The 21416-nt window shown below is 39.8% G+C and overlaps 1 protein-coding gene across 1 annotated transcript in view; it reads left to right on the top strand.

Annotated features, from left to right (window-relative positions):
* BBX (BBX high mobility group box domain containing) overlaps positions 1 to 21416 on the top strand; it is a 185484-nt gene that overhangs the window by 103070 nt on the left and 60998 nt on the right. Inside the window, exons 5-6 of the mRNA XM_063457468.1 lie at positions 2271 to 2513; positions 13994 to 14192. Coding sequence (XP_063313538.1) covers positions 2271 to 2513; positions 13994 to 14192 — 442 coding nt within the window. The remainder of the gene's footprint in view (positions 1 to 2270; positions 2514 to 13993; positions 14193 to 21416) is intronic.

The raw sequence follows: 21416 nt of genomic DNA, 5'->3' as shown, positions 1-21416 counted from the left end.
CGCAATATAAGCATAAGATGCAATAGTGTTATTTTATGTACTGCCTGTTCATGAGCTGCATTTTCCAAGATAATTTTAAAAGATGCATTTAGTGGTTTAAGATCATGTGGTCTGTTTGGTTATGTGCCAATACCATAATGAATCAGCTTTATATCACTGTGTTTTGGTTCAGTCGGTTTTGGATGTGATTAATATGGGCAGATTAACAAACATCCCTCTTGATAACCTATGTGATTTTGCAAATAATTCAAAATAAAAGCAATGCAAAAGGATTTATGAAACAGCAAATACTGGATTTAAATAAACCTCTTTTAATTGAAGGTCTGGCTTATAACATGCAAAATTATTGTTTTGTTCTGAAAACTGAGATTAAATACAAAAAAAATGTGCATGTTTCCATTTCTGACACTAATTTAAATATTTAGGCTTTAATGTAAAATTATTATTATTGTTTTTATTATAAATTGTTTTATTATAACAATTCATGTTATTGTTTATCCATAGAGACTGTTAAGACTGTTACGTTTTACAGATCCTGTAGCACAACTGATGAATTTAATAAACTATTGCAGTGGTATCGGAAAAGTCCTTAAAAGTTGTGAAAATAATCAATTAAAAATTGAATTAAAATTGTATTCTGTGCGTAGTCTGACACAAGTGGGGCTGTTAAGGTCACATATACCCATTTCTGGCAGACCATCCTTCTAGTGCTCATTCTGTTTAATTTAGATTTCCTTATCTTCTGCTTTTATAATAGTCTTCTAGACGCTGTAGGAGCCTCCTATGTATAATAAAAGTTTAATTTACAGAGCAGGATATAAAAACTTCTAAAGCAAGTTAACATATGATTGAGAAGAAAAAAAACTTTCTTTTTCCATGCAGGCTGTGTGCGTAACAGGCAGGTGTGGCTAAGGCTGCATAAACATAATTTTTTTTTTATTTAACTCAAAAATGGCAGAAAATTTAGCAGTGACACTGCAGGGGTATGATCTATACACCAAAACGGCTTCATTAAGCTAAAGTTGTTGTGGTGCCAGTAGTATCCCTTTAAGCTGTAGTAGGTTGTGTGCCCATAGTGTTTCTTTAAAATACAAAGTATGCTAATCATTACTTACTATTTGCAAAAATACCCCATTGGTTAATTCACTTGAGCAGGTATGTGTGTTTTTGCTAGGCTAAAAATTCTGGTAGTTTTTCTTGATGCAATTTTCTCAAATTTATGTATAATTTATGTATAATTACAGGTTTGTGAGAAGTTATATGGTCAAATGTTACAATGTTTCTAACTTGTATCCCAGTGTCACTATATGTTACTGCTCTAAGCTGTATTAAATGTTAGCCTAATGTCATATAAGAATGAAGATCTGCATTATAAAATGACAAAATGTTACTTATTTATTTTACTTTTTTATGTTCTATATCACCACTAAAACCTAAACTTGCCTACCCTTTCATCCTATATAACATTGAGACTAATTTAGTAACTGTCTAATTTAATGTTGGATATTCCGCCAATATAATATTGTAAAGCGCTGCAGAATAAGTTTGCACCATATAAGTACCAATAATAATAAAATTCAAATCTAACCCTAAATATTATAGAATCTAGACGTCAGAAGGAAAAACTTAGGAACCACATTTTTTTTTTGTGTTTGTAAAATTTTAAATGTGTGTGTGTGCACAATTTTATGATGCTAATGGAATGTGAATGTGTATAGTTGAAACATGTATATAGGTATGATGATGAATGTGTGTCTGTGAAATATGTGTGACTATTGGTCAGAGATGACGGGAATGAACCTTGGAAGGATCTCATCTCTTACAGGATAGGTTCCCAATCCTCTTTTTCGACAAGGTTGTTAATGAGCTTTCCAAATAATTCATAGTTCATGAAACACAGCTTAAAAAGATGTAATTATGGAAAGGGGAATACGCAAAAATTCATCCAAGCCTGCTGTGTGGGTTTGATAGACAGTTTCAATTAACATATGATAGTAATTCCTGCAAAGGGGATGCTACTGGATACTGAATTTAAACGTCTTCCCCCAATGATGGTAAGATGTTCAGTAAGACATTAACATTTTGCATGTTAATGCTTATTAGCTTATTATTCATCATTTTGGGTTAATCAACATCTGGTGATATTTTAGATCAAAGAGTAATGCAACAAATGCAAATAGGCCTGAAAAGTTTGCACTCTTTCTCTTACCACTGTTTCTGAAATAACTAACATTTATTTACATTTAAAAAAAAAAAATGTTTTCTTGAAGGTCCAGCTTGTAGATACTGATGGTCTGGAACATGAAGTCGATGAAGCAGAAGACAATGATTCACCCGAGCAAAGAGCTCGTAGGCCAATGAATGCCTTCCTTTTATTCTGCAAACGACACCGGTCTCTGGTGCGTCAAGAGCATCCTCGTCTGGATAATCGGGGTGCTACAAAAATATTGGCAGACTGGTGGGCTTACCTGGACCCTAATGAAAAGCAGAAATATACTGATATGGCAAAAGAGGTTAGTCGGTATTCTCATGGAGAAAATTACACGTGCTTCTTCACTAAATGTAGTTGCACTTTAAAGGATGTACCTGCATTTTAATATTTACAGCCCTGACATATGACGTAAAGCATCTGAAAAAAAAACCCACTAAAATGGTAACCTTAGTTTGAAAGTATATGTTCATTTGTGTATTCAATGTATATGTGTCATGCCTGTGTTGATTTATGTGAATTTGCCAAGACCCAAACACTAACATTAAATTGCATTAAATATTATTCTTTCGGTTTACTGATTGAGTGGAAGATCACATTAGCTGTCACTCAGTTAGGCTGTGGCACTTTTCACTAGAGAAACTTGTACACAAGCATGTCCCAAACTAATGTTCGCTCTAATAACAATCTCACAAGGAAGGAGGGCTACTAAGCACCGATAAGATCAGCACAAGGTAGGGTATGGCAGATATTAGAGATATGGGAATCATGGACCTACCTGGCTGGCACTACCCAAAACATAAAAAATATGTACAAAGGATCAGTGCCTATATACTAGACCTTCCAGAGATAAATATAAGGCAGCACACCTGAAAAATAGGGCTCACTCACAGGCCCAATAGAGTAGACAAAGCAAAAAAAGGTGGAGGGGGAGGCGGTGCCACAGGTGAAAAAAAACCTGATTATAAACTATACAAGCACATATACAAGACAGTATATAAAAGAAAATACATAAAAGAAAATAAAACCAAAAAAGTTCGAACTATAATACTGAATAATAATCAGGAGCCTAGAAAGTAAGTCCAAAAGAGTCTATATCTGAAAAATACAGCAAAATGACCAAATAAAGCCTTGTATAAGAAGTCAATCACAATCTTGTCAGGGAAAGTATTCCTCAGTAAGGTATGGGCATGGGATATTTGTGAGATCCATATGAAAAATAAAAAGACAGCAAATAATGGTGCCGTATATCCTAACAGGTACTAAGTACTATTTTGTAAGAGGTCTATATGGTCCTACTCATGTTTTCCAGAGCTTAAAGACTAGCTCTAGTGTGGATGGCATACAGTGGTACAATCCCCACTTATTGGAAACGTGACGTTTTGTAGTAGATGGATATCTTGTTGGTATAAGGACCATATGAAATATAAAATAAACAATAATAGTGCTTATTGTATAAAAGCCAGAGGTGAAATAATAAAATACCAAGTGGTTACTAACATTTATTGAGCAGGCAGACTGCTCAATGGATAAAGCTTGAGTGGCATAATCCCCACCAAGGATTATTTGGAGTAACATTCTCACTGGAACAATAATAACTCTGGTGCCAGGTAAAAATAAATAAAAGAGTAAAATACCTTTAATAAAATACCACAACGCGTTTCTCTTAGAGCTTTCTCAAGTGGATAGGACTTTAAATAGTTTCCTATTAGATACTATTGACTCTTATAGCTGTGGACATTTTTAGTAGTGCCCCATAAGACAGATCTCTAAGCTAGTTATTATAGCTGAATTTTCTTTAATTCTTCCCTTCTCTAAATACCAGTATTGAGTCCCTCCTCGATTTGGGGTGTATTCATTCTTTGTTTAGACGTATAATTATTATTATTTTTTTTTTTTTTTGCTTTATACTTGTTACAGCTTATCCTATTTGCGTCTTCTTTTCATTCTATATTATTTTTTTTATTTTGCATTATAGTATGCAGCTGTCTCAATAACTCTTGTGTGTAAGAAACAGCTCCCCTTATGCCCCCAGAATAATTAACATGTAATATATATCTTCAGAGCATTTTGACTTTGCCAGTGACTATATTTTCTGGCCAGTAGAGGGCCACATTGAGATTTGATCGTTAGTTTTAGTTTTCTTACTGAGTCAATATTGATTTTAGTGAAACAGAGGAGAAACTTAAGTGTTTAGAACATATATTGGAAAAGACAACCTGGCATTGTTATTGCCGGCTTTCTGTTATAAATGCAAGCTTTGTGCCATCTGTAAGTATATTAAACATGCATGCTTGTTTAACTAACAAGTTATAAGGACCTGCTAATCTTAGTAATAAGAAAACAAAGAGGAAGTGTAAATACCAGCCTCCGAAAATAAGAACAACTTTTCACATAGTAATTAAAATGTTATTTTATCTTTCACTGGGTGGATTCTGAAATCTGATATGTTTCCAGGAAGAATGCTGGGTGAAGGCTACTGTTCTTACATACTTTGGATAGTTAACACACTTGCATGTGTAGTTTCATTTTCTCCTGGGTACTCTTTGTCACACAGGGAATGGTGACATTATCAGGCAGGAAGCAGCACTGTTTTCCACACTTACTCGTGTGTTTCCAGAAAAAGTCGATAACTTTTTGTAGAAGTGCATTAAATGTAGAGGTTTAGTGTATAATGACAGTATTCTGTAGGACATTTGTAGGATCACAGTTGCTTTTTCCTGGAAGCAGATGCCTTATCAGTTTTGTATCAAATATGGTACTAGTCACTGTCTGAGTTGTTTAGACAGCAGGTAACATGTTTCTTGTCAATATTAGACTTGGAGATGAGTTTTGGGTTGTTAGAGTGACTTCTGAGTTGCGACATACCAAAATCTAGGGGAAACCAACTGGCATTAGCCCAAACATGCTAATTTCTGTTCTTTATTTGTGGTACCATTCTTGGCATCTGAAAGGAGAGAGTTTGAATGGACAAGAGGCTGCTTTTTTGTTTTTTTTATTCTTTATTTGTAGAATTTTTTTAAGCATTCGGGGGGGATAAAGAATGAGAGAAAAAAGGGGGGTTGGATGATCCATACAGTATGGTGTTTTATACTTGAATAACAGATATATATTTAGTTTCAACACTGGTTTAGTTTGATTCTGTGTTGTTGTGGTCATGTTTGGCCCCCTGTGTCACCGTGACGGTTTGGTCCTCGGGGGTGGGTGGTGGTTTGTCTTGGGGGGAGAGTCTCTCGTCAGTGTTGGTGTGTTGCGTCATGTCACGGTTTCCTTGTGTGGTTGTAGGTTTGGTTTGTGTGGTTCTATTTGTCGGTTGGTAGGTGGTGGTCGTGTCTTGGGGTAGATCCGTCTGGTCGGTATAGGCAGGTGAGGGTAGGGGTTGTCTTGTGGATCTTGGTGGGTTGTGTGTGTCCTCCCTTGCTATGTAGTACATTGATTTTTGTCATCCGTGTCTTGTGTGGTAGAGGTCTTAGTAGATGGTCTATTGTCTAGTGGTGTTTGTCTGTTAGGGGTGGAGCGGGCATGGGTGTCCCTCGTCTGGCCGACGGGGGGGGGGTGTTGATTCTAGCGGTTGTGGGCTGTAGGCAGAGTTAGTGTGTCCTTCTGCAGGGTCCCGCGTTCCCTCGGGGGGGGGGAGGGGGTTGGCGGGTTGGGGTAGAAGGGAGGGTGGGAGGTGAAGGAGAGGGGAGGGGGGAGGAGGATGGGGTGGGTAGTGATGTATTGCATGTGTTAGGCATGGGGGTGTGTGTTTAGGTTGGTTTTATAGGTGTAATTTATGTCCAATTAGTAGAGGTTTGCGGTTTGAAGTCTGGGGTTGGCCTACCAAGGTAAGAGGCTGCTTTTTTGTTTTCTTGTTTTTGGTGGAGACAAATTAGTTGCTAGCTTCTAAGTGATGGACATGAGGTCTGCCCAATCTTATCTGCTGCATCCACTGACCAATAAAGGAGAAAAAAAGAGTAGAAGTAAAACTCATGACTCACCAGTCATCTAACCTGTGCTCCCATAAGTATTTGATTACTTTTTATGATGCTGAAATATGAGACTTGTAAATTGCAGCTATGCTGGGCATGCATATTGTACAGAGAGAATTCAAGATTTACCAGAATCAACGTCATTACAAAATAATGATTATAGAAGCATCTTGTTAACAACATTTTATTGGCCTTAAAGACATTAGGAATCTCAAACTTTTGGGAGTTCATTCCTTCATGAAGTCTAACAGGCTTATTCATTAAAATAAGGATTTCTAATTTTAGGTCTATATATAATGTATATATATATATATATATAATACACTAATTATATAATAATACAATATACAATATACATAATACAATAATATGTATATAAACTGATATCAACATACATGTAGAACGAAATTATATATATATATATATATATATATACATATATATATATATATATAGATCTATATACATAAGTATATACGTATATATCACTATATATACACCTATATATAAATAAAAATAATTTCAAAAAATTATATATATATAATTGTATTACAACAATTGTATTAAATATATATAAATGTATTACAACGATGATATGAAAGTGTCATTTTTTGCATTTTGCACACACAAATGGCACTTACACGGACGATATAATTGTTGTGATACGTTTTACTGTTTTGAAACACAAATATTTGTGTTCAGCGAAGTCTCCCGAGTATAACCGTACCCCTAATGTACAGGTTTTATGGTGTTTTCAAAAGTTACAGGGTCAAATATAAGGCTTGCGTTTCAGTTTTTTTCACATTGAAATTTGCCAGATTGGTTATGTTGCCTTTGAGACCGTATGGTAGCCCCGGAATGAAAATTACCCCCATGATGGCATACTATTTGCAATAGTAGACAACCCAAGGTACTACAAATGGGGTATGTCCAGTCTTTTTTAGGAGCCACTTAGTCACAAACACTGGCCAAAATATTTCATAGCTTAATATTTGATGTTAAATGAAAGCCCTGTTTCCCCTGAATAAAATGATATATAATAAGTGTGGGTGCATTTAATATGAAAGAGGTGAATTACGGTTGGACAGACATATAGCGCAAATGCCAGGTTTTGTTTACATTTTGTTTCGTTCACAATGTGTACATTTGGCTCAGTCCTTAAGAGGTTAAGAATAAATGACACTGTTTATTTTTTTTTCAATTTGAGATATATTTTATTTTCTTGTTTGTCATTTCAATTTGCGGCGCCTGCTCGCCAGGGTACAGAAAAAAAAAAAGGGATGTTTGTGCAGGAACATTTGTTTACATCTGAGGGATTATACATAGAACAGATTATCATTCCCAATCTCCAAATTTCTTCACTCCCCACCTTGAGTGACCGTCTTCGGGCCCCCCCCCCCCACCCTCTCTCTCATTTAAGTTATGTGGTTGCCTGGGCTTCTCATGCCCTTCTTTTATTGTGAGTTTCGTGACATCTTTGTGCCTTACGCTACTTGTCTGATTTCTTTTCCCTGTGCCTGAATAAGTCTACCATGTCAGTACCTATGGGCTGCCCTCAATGTTTTCCTCTCCATTTATATGTGAGGATGCTTCACTTCTGGCCGTGGCTTCCAGTTTCTGGAAATTCTGCCATCTCTCCCCTGCTAGGATGGTATGTGTTTGTGGCTTCATGTGTTTAGCAGCCATTAGCTCATATTCCCAGTTAAGCGATGTTTGGGTTATGAGGGTCTCTTTCAGGGGCGTTACTGTTGTTTTCCATGCCCTAGCTATAATCGTCACTGCTGCTATAAGCAATTGGAAAATCAGTTTACCCTCAACCTTGTCTTTAGTCTTGGGTATCATGAACAATAAGCATTGTTCAGGGGTTATTGACCACTTCCTCCCCATGAGTTGCCCCGCTATTCTTTCTACTTCTCCCCAGAACGATGTTAGTTTGGCGCATGACCACCATATATGAAGCATCGTACCCCCCTGAGCTCCGCACCTCCAGCACTCATTAGGTGAGTTTGGGTACATCTTCGAAAGCCGGTCGGGTACCATGTACCACCTGTATTGAAGTTTCCTAATTGTCTCTAAATGTGTGGTGCACATCGTATTTCCTTTATGTATTGAGAAAGCTCTTTCCCAAGTTAGCTCTGGTATGTTGCGCCCAAGGTCTTTATGCCATGCCTCCTGAAATATCATTGTGTTCTCCCTCTCGTCTCTTTGGAGCTCGTTGTAGAGTTTTGACAGGGTTTGCTTGGCTGGTTTGGGTGATAAGCAGATTTGTTCTATGCTAGGTGTTTGGTGTTGCCCCTGGTCCTGAACTTTGACCTCCCCTAGGAATGATTTTACTTGTAAGTATGGGAATATTGCTTTATTGGGCAATTTGTATAGCGTTTGAAGTTCAGGGAAGGGTTTTATCTTTCCTTCTGTGCATAGATGGTGGATTGTGGTGCAGCCTCCCTCTTTCCAGGGTATATGGTCGAATGTCTGAATTCCCACGGCCACCGTGGATATTGGGGCTTGTGGTGACACACCTTCTCCTTCCTTCTCCCTGTGTGTCACCTCATCCCAAATTTTTAAAGTTAGGGCTGTGGTCGGGAGAGGGTCTATATGTGTCGGGCGGTGGGTGTGCGGTAGCCAGAAGAGGTTGAGTAATTCCCGCCCTCCTACCCAATGTGCCTCTATCTGTGTCCATTGTGGGGCCTCCCCCGCCGCCGTAGCTATCTTGACTGCTGCTAGTTGCGCTGCTCTATAATACTTGTGTATATTAGGTAGTCCTAGCCCCCCCTCTTTGGTCGGCCTCTGCAGGATTGAGGATGCCACCCTAGGTTTTTTCTTTGCCCATACAAATCTCGTGAAGAGACTCTGCATGGCCGTCAGATAGTGTTTTGGTAGATAAATGGGAAGTGTTCTTAGTAGATATTGTAGTTTCGGTAATAACATCATCTTAAGTGCTGCCATTCTTCCTACCCAAGATAGATATTTGCCTTCCCACCCCTCCAGTGTTTTTTCTATCTCCTTTTGTAATTTTTTGTAGTTTTTGTCTAGAAGTTTGAGAAGGTTTGCTGGGATGTCTATACCTAAGAAAGTAATGTGGTCTGCCCTCCAGTCAAAATTGAACCCCGATTTGAGTCTTTCCAGGGCGTCCGTCTGTATTCCTATCCCCATTGCTTGTGTCTTAGTAATGTTAAGCTTGTAGTAAGAGTGACGTCCATATTCTGAGATGGTCTCCATCAGATTAGGTAGAGATATGTGTGGTTGCGTTATTGTAAGCAGTATATCATCCGCATACAAGTTTGCTTTGTAATCTCTGTCTCCCACTCTCACTCCGTGAATAGATAAGTGCTGCCTAATTGCCACCGCCAGCGGCTCCAGTGCTAATACATATAGTAGTGGGGAGAGGGGACACCCTTGCCTTGAGCCATTAGTTATAGGGATAGTGTCTGAGATGAATCCCGCGTTTACCACTTTAGCTGTGGGATTGTGGTATAGGGCCCTGACCGCTGAGAGGAAGACCTCCGGCATCCCAAACTTTGTTAGGACCGCCCCGAGAAAATCCCATCCCAGACGGTCAAAGGCCTTTTCTGCGTCTAGGGCCACCACTACGCAGCCCACCCTCATGCGCTTCGTGCTGTACAGGGTGTCTAGTACTTTTCTGGTGTTGTCCCCCCCTTGCCTGCCTTTCACGAATCCCACTTGATCGTTGTGTATGATATGTGGGAGTATGTTGCTTAGTCTTTGTGCATATATTTTAGCGTACAGCTTAGCATCTGTGTTTAATAAGGATATGGGGCGGAAGTTTTGAGGACATGTAGGTGGCTTTCCTGGTTTTGGGAGGGTTATGATGTGAGCCATCAGTGACTCTTTTGGTAGTTGACCGTTTTTTGTGGCTTCGTTAAATGCGTTGGTTAGATATGGCGTGCGAGTGGAAGTGAACGTCTTGTAGTAACAGTTTGCAAAGCCGTCGGGGCCCGGGGCCTTGCCTGTCGGCAATCCTTGGATCGCCTCTGACACTTCTTTCTCTGTGATCGGGGATGAAAGTGCCTGGCTTTGCTGAACAGTTAGTGATGGTAATGGGATCTTGCTGAGATATTCGTTAATGGCTAAGGGTTGCGGTTGTGGAATTTGTTTGTTATCTGCTAGATTATACAAGGAGGTGTAATATTTGGCAAAGGCATTGCTGATATCTTTAGGTGCCGTAATCTTATGTCCCTTGTCCGATTGGATATATGCAATTTTTTGTCTGGTTTGTAGTGTTTTGAGGCTTTGGGCTACTAGTTTGCTTGCTCTATTGCCTTGTGTGTATTGGGTCGCCCTGAGTCTGCTCAGGTGTTGGCCTGTTCTATCTAGTGCTTGGTTGCGGATTTCACGTGTAATCTGGACTATACGGTCCTTTAAGTCTTGAGAGGGTTTTGTTTGGTTTAGTGTCGTGAGGTCTGCTAGGTCCTTCTGCCATTTACATCTTTGGGCTTCTGACCTTCTCTTAATGTGCGCCGCCCTCTGTATCAACAGACCCCGTGCTACCGACTTATGTGCTTGCCATATTATGTTATGTGAGGTGTCTGCGGTTGTGTTTTCTTTGAAGTATAGTTGCAGTTCTTGTTCCAATGTTTTCCGGAACCCGGAGTCAACTAGTAGGGAGCTATTCAGTCTCCACGGACTTCTATGTGTTGAGTCGTATCTGTCAGCCAGAATCACTGTCATCGGTGCATGGTCTGACCAGGTGATCTGCTTGATGTCACATTCCTGAACCTGGTCTAAATATTGCCCTGTCATTAAAATTCCGTCTATCCTGGAATATGTATTATGCACCGTGGAGAAGAATGTATAACCCCTCTCTCCTATGTGGGTCGCCCTCCATGTATCATAGTAGTGGTATGTGTGCAATAGTTTCTGTAGTGCTTTGCCTTGTCTTTTGAGTGGTCTCATTCTAGTTGTTGTTGGCGACACTGTTGTGTCTATCTTGGGGTCAATAACATGATTGAGGTCTCCGCATACTACGCTAATACCTTTCTGTATCGGTTCTAATTTGCGAAGTATTTTGTGTATGAAATTCCTTTGCTCCGAATTTGGGGCATAGATGCTTGTGATTGTGTATGTGACATCATTAAATTTGCCCACTACTATGACATACCGTCCCCCCTCGTCAATTTCCACTTGGTTAAGTTCAAAAGCCACATCTTTGTTTATGAGGATAGAGGTCCCTTTGGACTTACTTGTGTTTGTGGCGTGAAATTGGTGTGGGTAGTCTCGTTTAAGCAGGGGAGGGTGCGCCTTGGTCTTAAAATGGGTTTCCTGCAGGCACACAATATCTGGTCTATTGCGTCTTAGGTCCTGTTGTAGGAGGCTGCGTTTTGCCGGACTGTTAAGGCCTCTGGTGTTATGGGAATATATTTTCATGGGGGTCTGTGATCTGTTTTCTGCTGTACCTGTTGTGTTGGGTAATCTATGTATGGGGTTACCACCCTACCCAGCCATTTCGAACCGGGTGGTCTCCCCTTCACCGTGTGTTCCCTGCCTTCTGTAACTCTATTTTGGATTGTCCCCGTGGTCGAGACAGTGAAATGAGGGCCATCATAGTGCTTTCGTGTTATATGACAAACAAGAGTGTGAAACATTAAAACAAAACATAGATAATTTAACATAACTAAACAAAGTGCCATTGATTTGGCTTGGCTCCTGTCAGAGGTGCCTTGGGGTAGGATGCTTGAAGCTTCCATGCCTGTTCGGAGCCCTTCTGCGGCCTACTCGCTAGTGGTACCCTCTATACCCTTAAGTGTGATGTGTGAGGCTTAACCTGAGGGTTGGAATGAGGCAGCTTTCTTACCCTTAAACTTTAGGGTGTACTTCCTTATAGTATATGTTCTTTAGTTGTTGTCTACCTTCCACCTTACTCTCCTTTCACAATCACAGATGTCCTTCCCTTGCGGGATTTTTGCTCAGTTACCTGAAGTGAAAAAACGTGTTTTAGCATAAATGATAAAGTCCCACAGTCATTGAGGGATACTTGCCACGTTTCGTGGGTACTATTTGTTTCTGGTTGCTTTCTTCCACGTTGGTGTCAGCTTGTTCTGCGCCAGCTCCGACGTCGCGGTCTGCTGAGGTGCCAGTCCCCACTCCCGAAGGATCCTTAGGCCTACCTCTGGCGTTCCCATCGCCGCTATCTTGCCTTCGTGTTGAACCAGAAGCTTAACTGGGAAGCCCCACCGGTATGGTTTCTTGTGCTGTCTGAGGATTTCAGTGAGGGGTGCAAAGGTCTTCCTTTTTTTCAGGGTGGCTGCTGATATGTCCGCGTAGATTGCGGTTCCTTGGTATGGCGCCGGGAATGTCGTGCGTTGCCTGCTGGATTTCATAATCACTTCCTTAACATGAAAATAGTGTAGCCGCACCAGCACATCTCTCGGCGTTTCGGAAGATAAGAAGCTGGGTTTAGGGACCCTGTGGTAGCGGTCCATCAGGAGCATGTCTTGAGGCAAGTCTGGTGCCAGGAGTTTGAATAGGCCTTGCAAGTGTGCGTGGAGGTCTGACGGGCCTACCGCTTCCCCTATGCCTCTAAGCCGAAGGTTGTTGCGGCGCGATCTGTCCTCAAAATCCGCCATTTTATTCTCGAATGTAAGTATATCCTCTTGCATTTCTTCCATTTCTGCCCGCATTGCGTTATAGGCCTCCGTCTGATCCGCCATTTTGTCTTCCAAGGAGGAAGTTCTGTTGCCCAGGTCTTGGATGTCAGATTTTATCTCTTTCAAGGCTGACTGTAGTGTGCCTTGTATTTTGTCATGCATGGCGTCCAGCATACGCTGTAGCACTCCCTGTGTCACCGGCACATCCGTCTGTATGGAATTTTGTCTGCCTCCTTCGTCCTCGTCGGCGCCATCTTGCGCTTCATCTTGCGCGCTCACCGGTTTACCTTGGGTGTTCCGAGCAGCGAAAAAACTATTCTTGTCACCCTTTTCTGTCTGACGCCTGCCTTTGAGCTGAGACATCTTTGTGGTTTAGATTTTTCAATTTCGGGTATTCGTAGCGCTGATTTTAGGCCTCCGTAGCTCGGAGCTACTCTGTCATGCGACTGCTCCGGTTGAGCTCCAGGCCACGCCCCCAAATGACACTGTTTATAAGAACAGTGAGTGCCTTGTTTATTTGTTATATCTTTTCATCCTTTTTTACAGATGTTACTTAGTGCTAAATTCTCCTAGCACAGAAAGATGACAGGGGTTTTACTCTCTTCTCATGAGGTCTATATGCTTTATGAGGAAGCGTTGTTGCAATGACCTGATTATCATATTAACATGCTTTAACATTTCTGTTAATTTTGTATGATCTGTGGAAGAGAATAATGCTTATCATTCTGAAAATTAATAGATAATTACAGAAAAAGGAAAAATTTTATTTTGCCTTAAATAATAAATTATTAAACATACTCTGTTTTTTTTTCTTAATTATTGCCAGTGCTTATAGAGTTAAGATGACTTGTACGTTTTTAGCAGTTCATCAGTAGTAATGTGTTTTCTGACCTGAGACTGCATAAGAAAAACACTTGCAAATCATCTGCTTCTTATTAACTTAGTTTTCTAAGAAACCTCTTCACTTTCCATCTTTCTTATTCTTCTTTCAATGTAGATGAATGTTTGTATATATAATTCTATATTATCATATTTTTTACCTTTTATGCTATATTATTATAATATTTTTACATTTTATTCCTGCATTTTCATGTTTTTTGATGTTTGCTAATGCAAATGCATTGCTTATTGATCCCAAAAAGCTTCTTCAGTTTTGCTTAGAACTATGTGACAGTGAATCATTGTGTTCTTTTTGTTTCACTTCCAAGTACAAGGATGCGTTTATGAAGGCAAATCCTGGCTATAAATGGTGTCCAGCAACTAATAAACCAGTGAAGACCCCGTCACCAACTGTTACGACCAGGAAAAAGCTCTGGACCTTCCCACCGGATGCTGTCAAAGAACTCCCCATCCCCAAGAAAATATCAAAGGGAGAGGAAATGCCCCAGCTTAATTTTGGCATAGCAGGTGAGTTTGGGATATTATTATAAACTGACTATATACGGAAAGCCTTCTCTGTCTTATGATAAAATCAACTATTATGCCAACTGCACATTATGGTACTCAAGGAATAAATGTACAACAGTTATTGAGGCTATAATGAGTGTTTTTAAGTGTCCTGCTGTTGTTCTCCAGTTTAATGAGTGCAATATTCATGTATTTTATTTATAACATTGATTTATTCTAGCACTACCTCTAATAAAGACTTATGTCTTTGTGTGCTAGAAAATGATTTTAGAGCAGAGATAGCAAATAGTATTGCAATATAATTGTTTATTTATGGTTATAATTTTAGCTTGTTTCCATTTTAAATGAGGGTGCGAATGTAGACAGATTATTAATTCACACAACATGCAAGCATTCTAAAAGACAATTAAAAATGTTATATAAAATTATTAGTATGGGTGTTTGCAATTGTAGATCTGACTTCAATTTCTACAAAGATAATATACAATCATTCTTGGTGACCTGCGCAAAAGAATAGCCATTAGTGTGATGGTAACATGTCAGTGGTTAGAGATAACTGCTGCCCAGCATTGAAATGATTATACAGACAAGAAACACATTTTAGTGAAGTGATGTTATAATGTTAATATATAGAACTAAAATAGATTATTAAAAAATAAATAAAAATTAATGCAAATTACACTATTAAAAAAAACGAAGAATATGTGCTAATGCCACAGAATTGTTGTCAGAGATTTTTAAGAAACAGGTATTCAATCACAACTTGAGGTCATTAAAGTTAGCTGTTACAATAAAGTAAAAAAAAAAAAAAATACTTTTTGAGATACATGCATTAATAAATTTATTAAGTTACAGTTTTTGATTAACAATTAAAGCGGTAATGTCATGCCGAACTTACATTTCTTTAATCGATTCCTCTTCTCTCCCTCTGTCAGGATCCATTCTTCATTTCTTCCTGTCTGCTCTAGTTTTCTTTAAAACATAAGACAAAATAGGGACTATTTGTCTTATGGAGGTTTCCTATGCCTGACCATCTCTGACCAGCGGAGGAGCAAAGTGTGCTTCATTTCCGGTGGTCAGAGCAATTTTCCCATAATTCTCACCTTTCCTCAGTGTTCCCACAAAGCCTTCTGTCACTTTTCCTGAACGTCCTGTCAATTAGACAGAACGCAGGCAAACTACCGAATTGCGTCCTAACAGAGTGAGAACGTTTTCTCCATTCATGTTAGGACGCATTTCGGGACTTTGTTACACTGATATCTGTCAGGAATCCCTGAATAACCCTTCACTTGTATGTATATATATATATATATATATATATATATATATATATATATTGTATTTTTTATTTTTTAAAGACACCCTAATGTATTAAACTTGGGTATTTTGACTCTTTTCATGCAATAATTTTACCACCAATCTATGCCAAATTTATAAAGAAAATTATATTAATTGGTGATTTTTTTTGACACACATTGCAATTTAAGAATACATTTACGGAGAACTTTAGGGGTTACTGCCAAAGAACACCCCAATATGTGTTTATATAATGTATTTATATATAATCCATATATATGATTTCATTATAAGTGTATGTTGAGATATAAATGTATATACATCAAAGTACACTTATAATGACATCATATATATATATGAATAAAAACTTAAGGGGCCAGTAGATAGGGAAGGAACAACCTTTCCCAACTCCCGTCTCTCAAGTAAAAAATGGTCACCTAGACTGGGTAGAAGGGGGTAACCCAAGGATAATGAAACAAGATAAAGAGAATATATCCGATAGTTGTCTTACTAGAGGACAACCATTCGGAAAGGCACCCAGTCCAATCTCAGTAGTAAGTGTGGAAGGAAAATAAGAAAAACTTTATTAAAGTCTACTAAAACATAATATTAATGGACAATTATTTATATATATATATATATATATATATATATATATATATATATATAAAATATAAAATACTTAAATTATTTTATAATATATTTTACATATATATATGTATAATATATATATATATATATATTTTTTTTTTACTCTTTAGCAGCCTGGGGGACTTACAGCTCAGACAGTCCTCCTGCTGGCAGCTCCTAGACTCCTATTGCGGCCATGTGATCATGGTGATCCCGACCGTGATTGCCGTGGATCGCTGGTCTAGGTTAGTCCAGGACTCCTATTTGACGCGGTCGTTTTTGTACATAGTATGTCCACGGTCGTTAAGGGGCTATACATAGATAGATATATATATATAATTTCATTCTAAGTGTACTTTGATATAAATATAATTCCCCTTCAGCTCCCCAGGTACTATCCACATCCTGGATACGGCAGTGTCACGCCGTCTTGGGTTTGACTTGCTTGAAAGCAGAGAGTCACACCGGACAAGCACTCCTGTCCGCCCTGAACGCACAGGTGGAAAAGTGGCTGACTCCGCAGCAACTGGATATCGGCAAAGTGGTTTGTGACAACGGAACAAATTTGTTGGCAGCATTGAAGTTGGGCAAGTTGACACATGTGCCGTGCATGGCACATGTGTGTAATCTGATCGTACAACGCTTTGTGCATAAGTACACAGGCTTACAGGACGTCCTGAAGCAGGCCAGGAAGGTGTGTGGCCATTTCAGGCGTTCCTACACGGCCATGGCGCACTTTGCAGATATCCAGCGGCGAAACAACATGCTAGTGAGGCGCTTGATTTGCGACAGCCCGACACGTTGGAATTCAACACTCCTAATGTTCGACCGCCTGCTCCAACAAGAAAAAGCCGTTAATGAATATTTGTATGACCGGGGTGCTAGGACAGCCTCTGGGGAGCTGTGAATTTTTTTGCCACGTTACTGGACGCTCATGCGCAATGCCTGTAGGCTCATGCGTCCTTTTGAGGAGGTGACAAACCTAGTCAGTCGCACCGAAGGCACCATCAGCGACATCATACCATTTGTTTTCTTCCTGGGTGCTGGATCAGGCTGTAGATGAGCGTGAAGAGGAAGAGTTGTGGTCACCATCACCACCAGAAACAGCCTTATCAGCATCGCTTGCTGGACCTGCGGCAACGCTGGAAGAGGATTGTGAGGAAGAGGAGTCAGAGGAGGAATGTGGCTTTGAGGAGGAGGAGGAAGACCAACCACAACAGGCATCCCAGGGTGCTCGTTGTCACCTATCTGGTACCGTGGTGTTGTACGTGGCTAGGGGGAAAAACATACCTTTATTGAGATCACTGAGGAGGAGGAACGGGAAATGAGTAGCTCGGCATCCAACCTTGTGCAAATGGGGTCTTTCATGCTGTCATGCCTGTTGAGGGACCCTCGTATAAAAAGGCTGAATGAGAACGACCTGTACTGGGTGTAGACGCTACTAGACCCCCGGTATAAGCAGAAAGTGGCTGAAATGTTACCAAATTACAACAAGTCGGAAAGGATGCAGCATTTGCAAAATAAATTAAAAAGTATGCTTTACACAGCATATAAGGGTGATGTCACAGCACAACGGGAATCTAACAGGGGAAGAGGTGAAAGTAATCCTCCTCCTCCCACGAACACGCCGGCAAGGACAGGACGCTTTAAAGACGTGTTGTTGATGGAGGACATGCAGATCTTTTTAAGTCCTACGCATCGCCACAGCCCTTCGGGATCCACCCTCAGAGAACGACTCGACCGACAGGTAGCAGACTACCTCGCCTTAACTGCAGATATCGACACTCTGAGGAGCGATGAACCCCTTGACTACTGGGTGTGCAGGCTTGACCTGTGGCCTGAGCTATCCCAATTTGCGATAGAACTTCTGGCCTTCCCCGCTTCAAGTGTCCTGTCAGAAAGGACCTTCAGTGCAGCAGGAGGTATTGTCACTGAGAAGAGAAGTCGCCTAGGTCAAAAATGTCTAGATTACCTCACCTTTATTAAGATGAATGAGGGATGGATCCCGAAGGGACTGACAGTGGGCGATACATTTGACTAAAAAAGGCCTGATGAGATGAGCTTGGGCTAAAAATGGTCCACACGCTGCTGTATTTTAGCTCTGAATGCCGGTTGACTTGCGTGACTTATCCGCCACCAACTAGGGTTCAAGCCGCAATGTTTTAGGGCACTTTCTGCCTGGGAAACAAATATTAATTTGTACATGCCTAATTTTTCTGGCCTCTGGTGCTGTACTGTGGCTTCAAAAACCAAACAAAAAAAAGGCACATAACAGGGATTAAACTGATAGGAATAGTACTACTTAACACACCACTCCTATCTGGTGGCACATTAGATTGCACGCGCAGTGCCCCAAATTTGAAGTAGGAGGACCGACCAAGCATCTTTTTCCATCTCCCGGTTCCTAAAATCGATGCCATATACACGTCCCCTGATAGGGCGCCAGCTCGTTATTCTCTTGGGCGCTAGCTCGTTATTCTCTTTTTCACTTAACTAGGGACACTTTACTGAACTATGGGCACTTAGACCCACTCTTTGTCTTGCACAGTGTTATTCCTAGCCAGCATCTGTGATGGGAAATCAGGCAGTCATCTAAACGTTTAGATTGAGCTTTAGCTTAGAACACCCTTGAAGGTGTTTAAGGAGATTAGGGCTAGTTTAGAGGATTCTTCTTAGACCTCTCTGAGTCTTATAGCCCTTCTACCTATCCAGCATTTCTGGAAACTAGCTAAGAGAAAGGGTGGCTGTGTGTCTGCGATACATTTAACTTTATATCACCTTATTGACACTTTTTATGACAGCATCACTCCGGTCTCCATACTCTCTGCCTATGCTCACTAGGATTTGTAGGTATCACTTTATTATAGTTGTCTAACCTTTTCCTATGCCAGTTTTAGATCTCCTTCTTGGGAGACTTTTTCTTTTTTCAGTTTATTAGCATACCTGGGTACAAGCCCTCGGTGGGGCTGGCACCACCACCTGACCACATTTCCTTGTTTCTTCCACTCATACCGCTTTTTCCATCTTTGAAGGGGTTTGGCGAAACAAGGAAATAGTCCTCTACTCGTAACAGGGATTAAACTGATAAGAATAGTACTTCTTAATACACCTTATAATAACGCAGAGAGAGGAGTCTGAAGAAGAGGAGTCTAAAGAAGAGGAGTCAGAGGAGGAAGGTGGCTTTGAGGAGGTGGAAGACCAAACACAGCAGGCGTCCCAGGGGGCTTGTTGTCACCTTTCGTGGACCCTTGGTGTTGTACGTGGCTGGGTGGAGGAAGAGACCTTCAATGATATCAGTGAGGACAAGGAACGGACATGGCTAGCTTGGTATCCAACCTTGTGCAAATGGGGAGTTTGCGGTTGTGCAAATGGACTGTTTGCGGTTGTTTGCGGGGATTTTGGTCTGTCACTGTGAAGTGGGCTTAACCCTTACACTACCTGATCGATACAACATCATACAGTAGGTCCCCCCCTCATTATTTTTATGGCCCCCACCCACCGCTCACGGGTGGGGGAGGGCGGGAGGACAGTAGGTCCGTCTCCCCCCCCCCCCCCCATTGTGATTTATGGCCCCCACCCACCCCTTATCCTTATTTACTGAATATTCCCCTGTATAACAATGTTTGCATGTGTATCTGTTTGTCTGCATATTTGGGGGGGGGGCTGGGACGTGTGGGGGGTAGACGTATGGGTCTATTTGTGCCCCGTCGTTTCTAGTTACGCTTCTGTATGGCATACTTCTAACACTATGATGTTTTGAAGTCATTATTTATTTCACATGGCACTTTTTTCTTATTTGGCTCTTTATTATTTTATTTTTATTTTTTTTATTTCAGACCATACCTGCCGTTTTATCGTTTCAAATATTTCATCATTGATGGCTTGGTATATTAGTCATCATAAATACTTACTGGCTCATCCCTGTCTCCTCTGTTTTGTTTATTAATTAAAATTCATACCTTCATTCATACCTTCATTCACACTATATCTTCCAACTAAGTCAGTCGTTTTTATTGTTTATTGTGAGGAATGATGTCTATTTCATTCTTATCTCTCTATGGCTTATTAAGACGCTATTAATAATTCCCTCTCTAATTGCTCCAGTTTTTTTAGCCAATATACCCATTTATCATAGTCCTTATATTGATTTTTAATTTTATTCAGCCCTGTTTCCATTTGAATCTGATATTTCAATTGTTGAATGAGCTGTAACACATTAAATGGCTGTGTATTTTTCCAATTCCTGGCAATAATAATCTTTGCCGCTACCAGGCAATGTGTTGTCAGAACTTGATTTGTTTTACTAAGGAAAGGCCATCTCAAGTGCAACAACATAATTTCTGGTGTAGCTTTTATTTTTATATCATTTAAACTGTATAGTAATGATTTGGTCGTAAGCCAAAAGGGTAATACCTTTTTACAGCTCCACCATATGTGGAGATAAATCCCCCTTAGTTTCACCACATCTCCAACATAGATCATTATTATCTTGTAACACTCTTGACAATTTTGAGGGTACCAAATACCATTTATTGAACACTTTGTAAAAAGTGTCCATTAAGGAGAGACTGTGCACATATTTATTTACTTTGATTATTGCTTCATACCACTCTTCTAGTTCTATAGGGCAGTTCAGAGCTTTTTCCAAACTTTTTATTGCTGTTGGAAAGTTCTCTGTTTTTGTAATATCGAGTAATTTTGTACATTTTGCGAAAAGATTCTTTGAGTCTTTCCTATTAAAGATTGTTTTTAATATATGGTATGATTCTCCATTATTCATAATTGATTTGTTCTTCAAATAGTTTTTAACTCTTAGGTATGAAAAAGCCTCTCGATTTGGAAGGGACATTGTCCTGACTAATATATCAAAGGTCTTTAATTCATTATTCACCATTAGATCTTCAACCTTTCTAATATTTACAGCTTTCCAATCTTTTAGCGATATGTTCATTATATCCGTTTCAAGACATTCTATATCTTGGAAACCCAAGATCCTATTCTTGATGTCTATTTTCTTTTTTACTTTTTCCCATATGAGAATTATTTGATTCAACACAAATGATAATGAATAATCGCATACCTTATTATTCCATATAATATTAGACAGATTTTTAGTTTGACATAGATCTGTTTCAATCCTCCACCATACTTCTTTTGGATAGATCTCTTTTTGCAGCATTGCCATATGATACATTATCCCTACTTCATAATATCTTTCAATATTTGGGAAGCCCAATCCCCCTTTGTTTATATTACAGCTCATAGTATTCATTTTTATTCTAGGCTTTTTCCCCCTCC

The sequence above is a fragment of the Pelobates fuscus genome, chromosome 1 (genome assembly GCF_036172605.1).
Source record: "Pelobates fuscus isolate aPelFus1 chromosome 1, aPelFus1.pri, whole genome shotgun sequence".
NCBI classification, from domain to species: Eukaryota; Metazoa; Chordata; class Amphibia; order Anura; family Pelobatidae; genus Pelobates; species Pelobates fuscus.
This window is presented reverse-complemented; position numbering and strand designations above follow the sequence as displayed.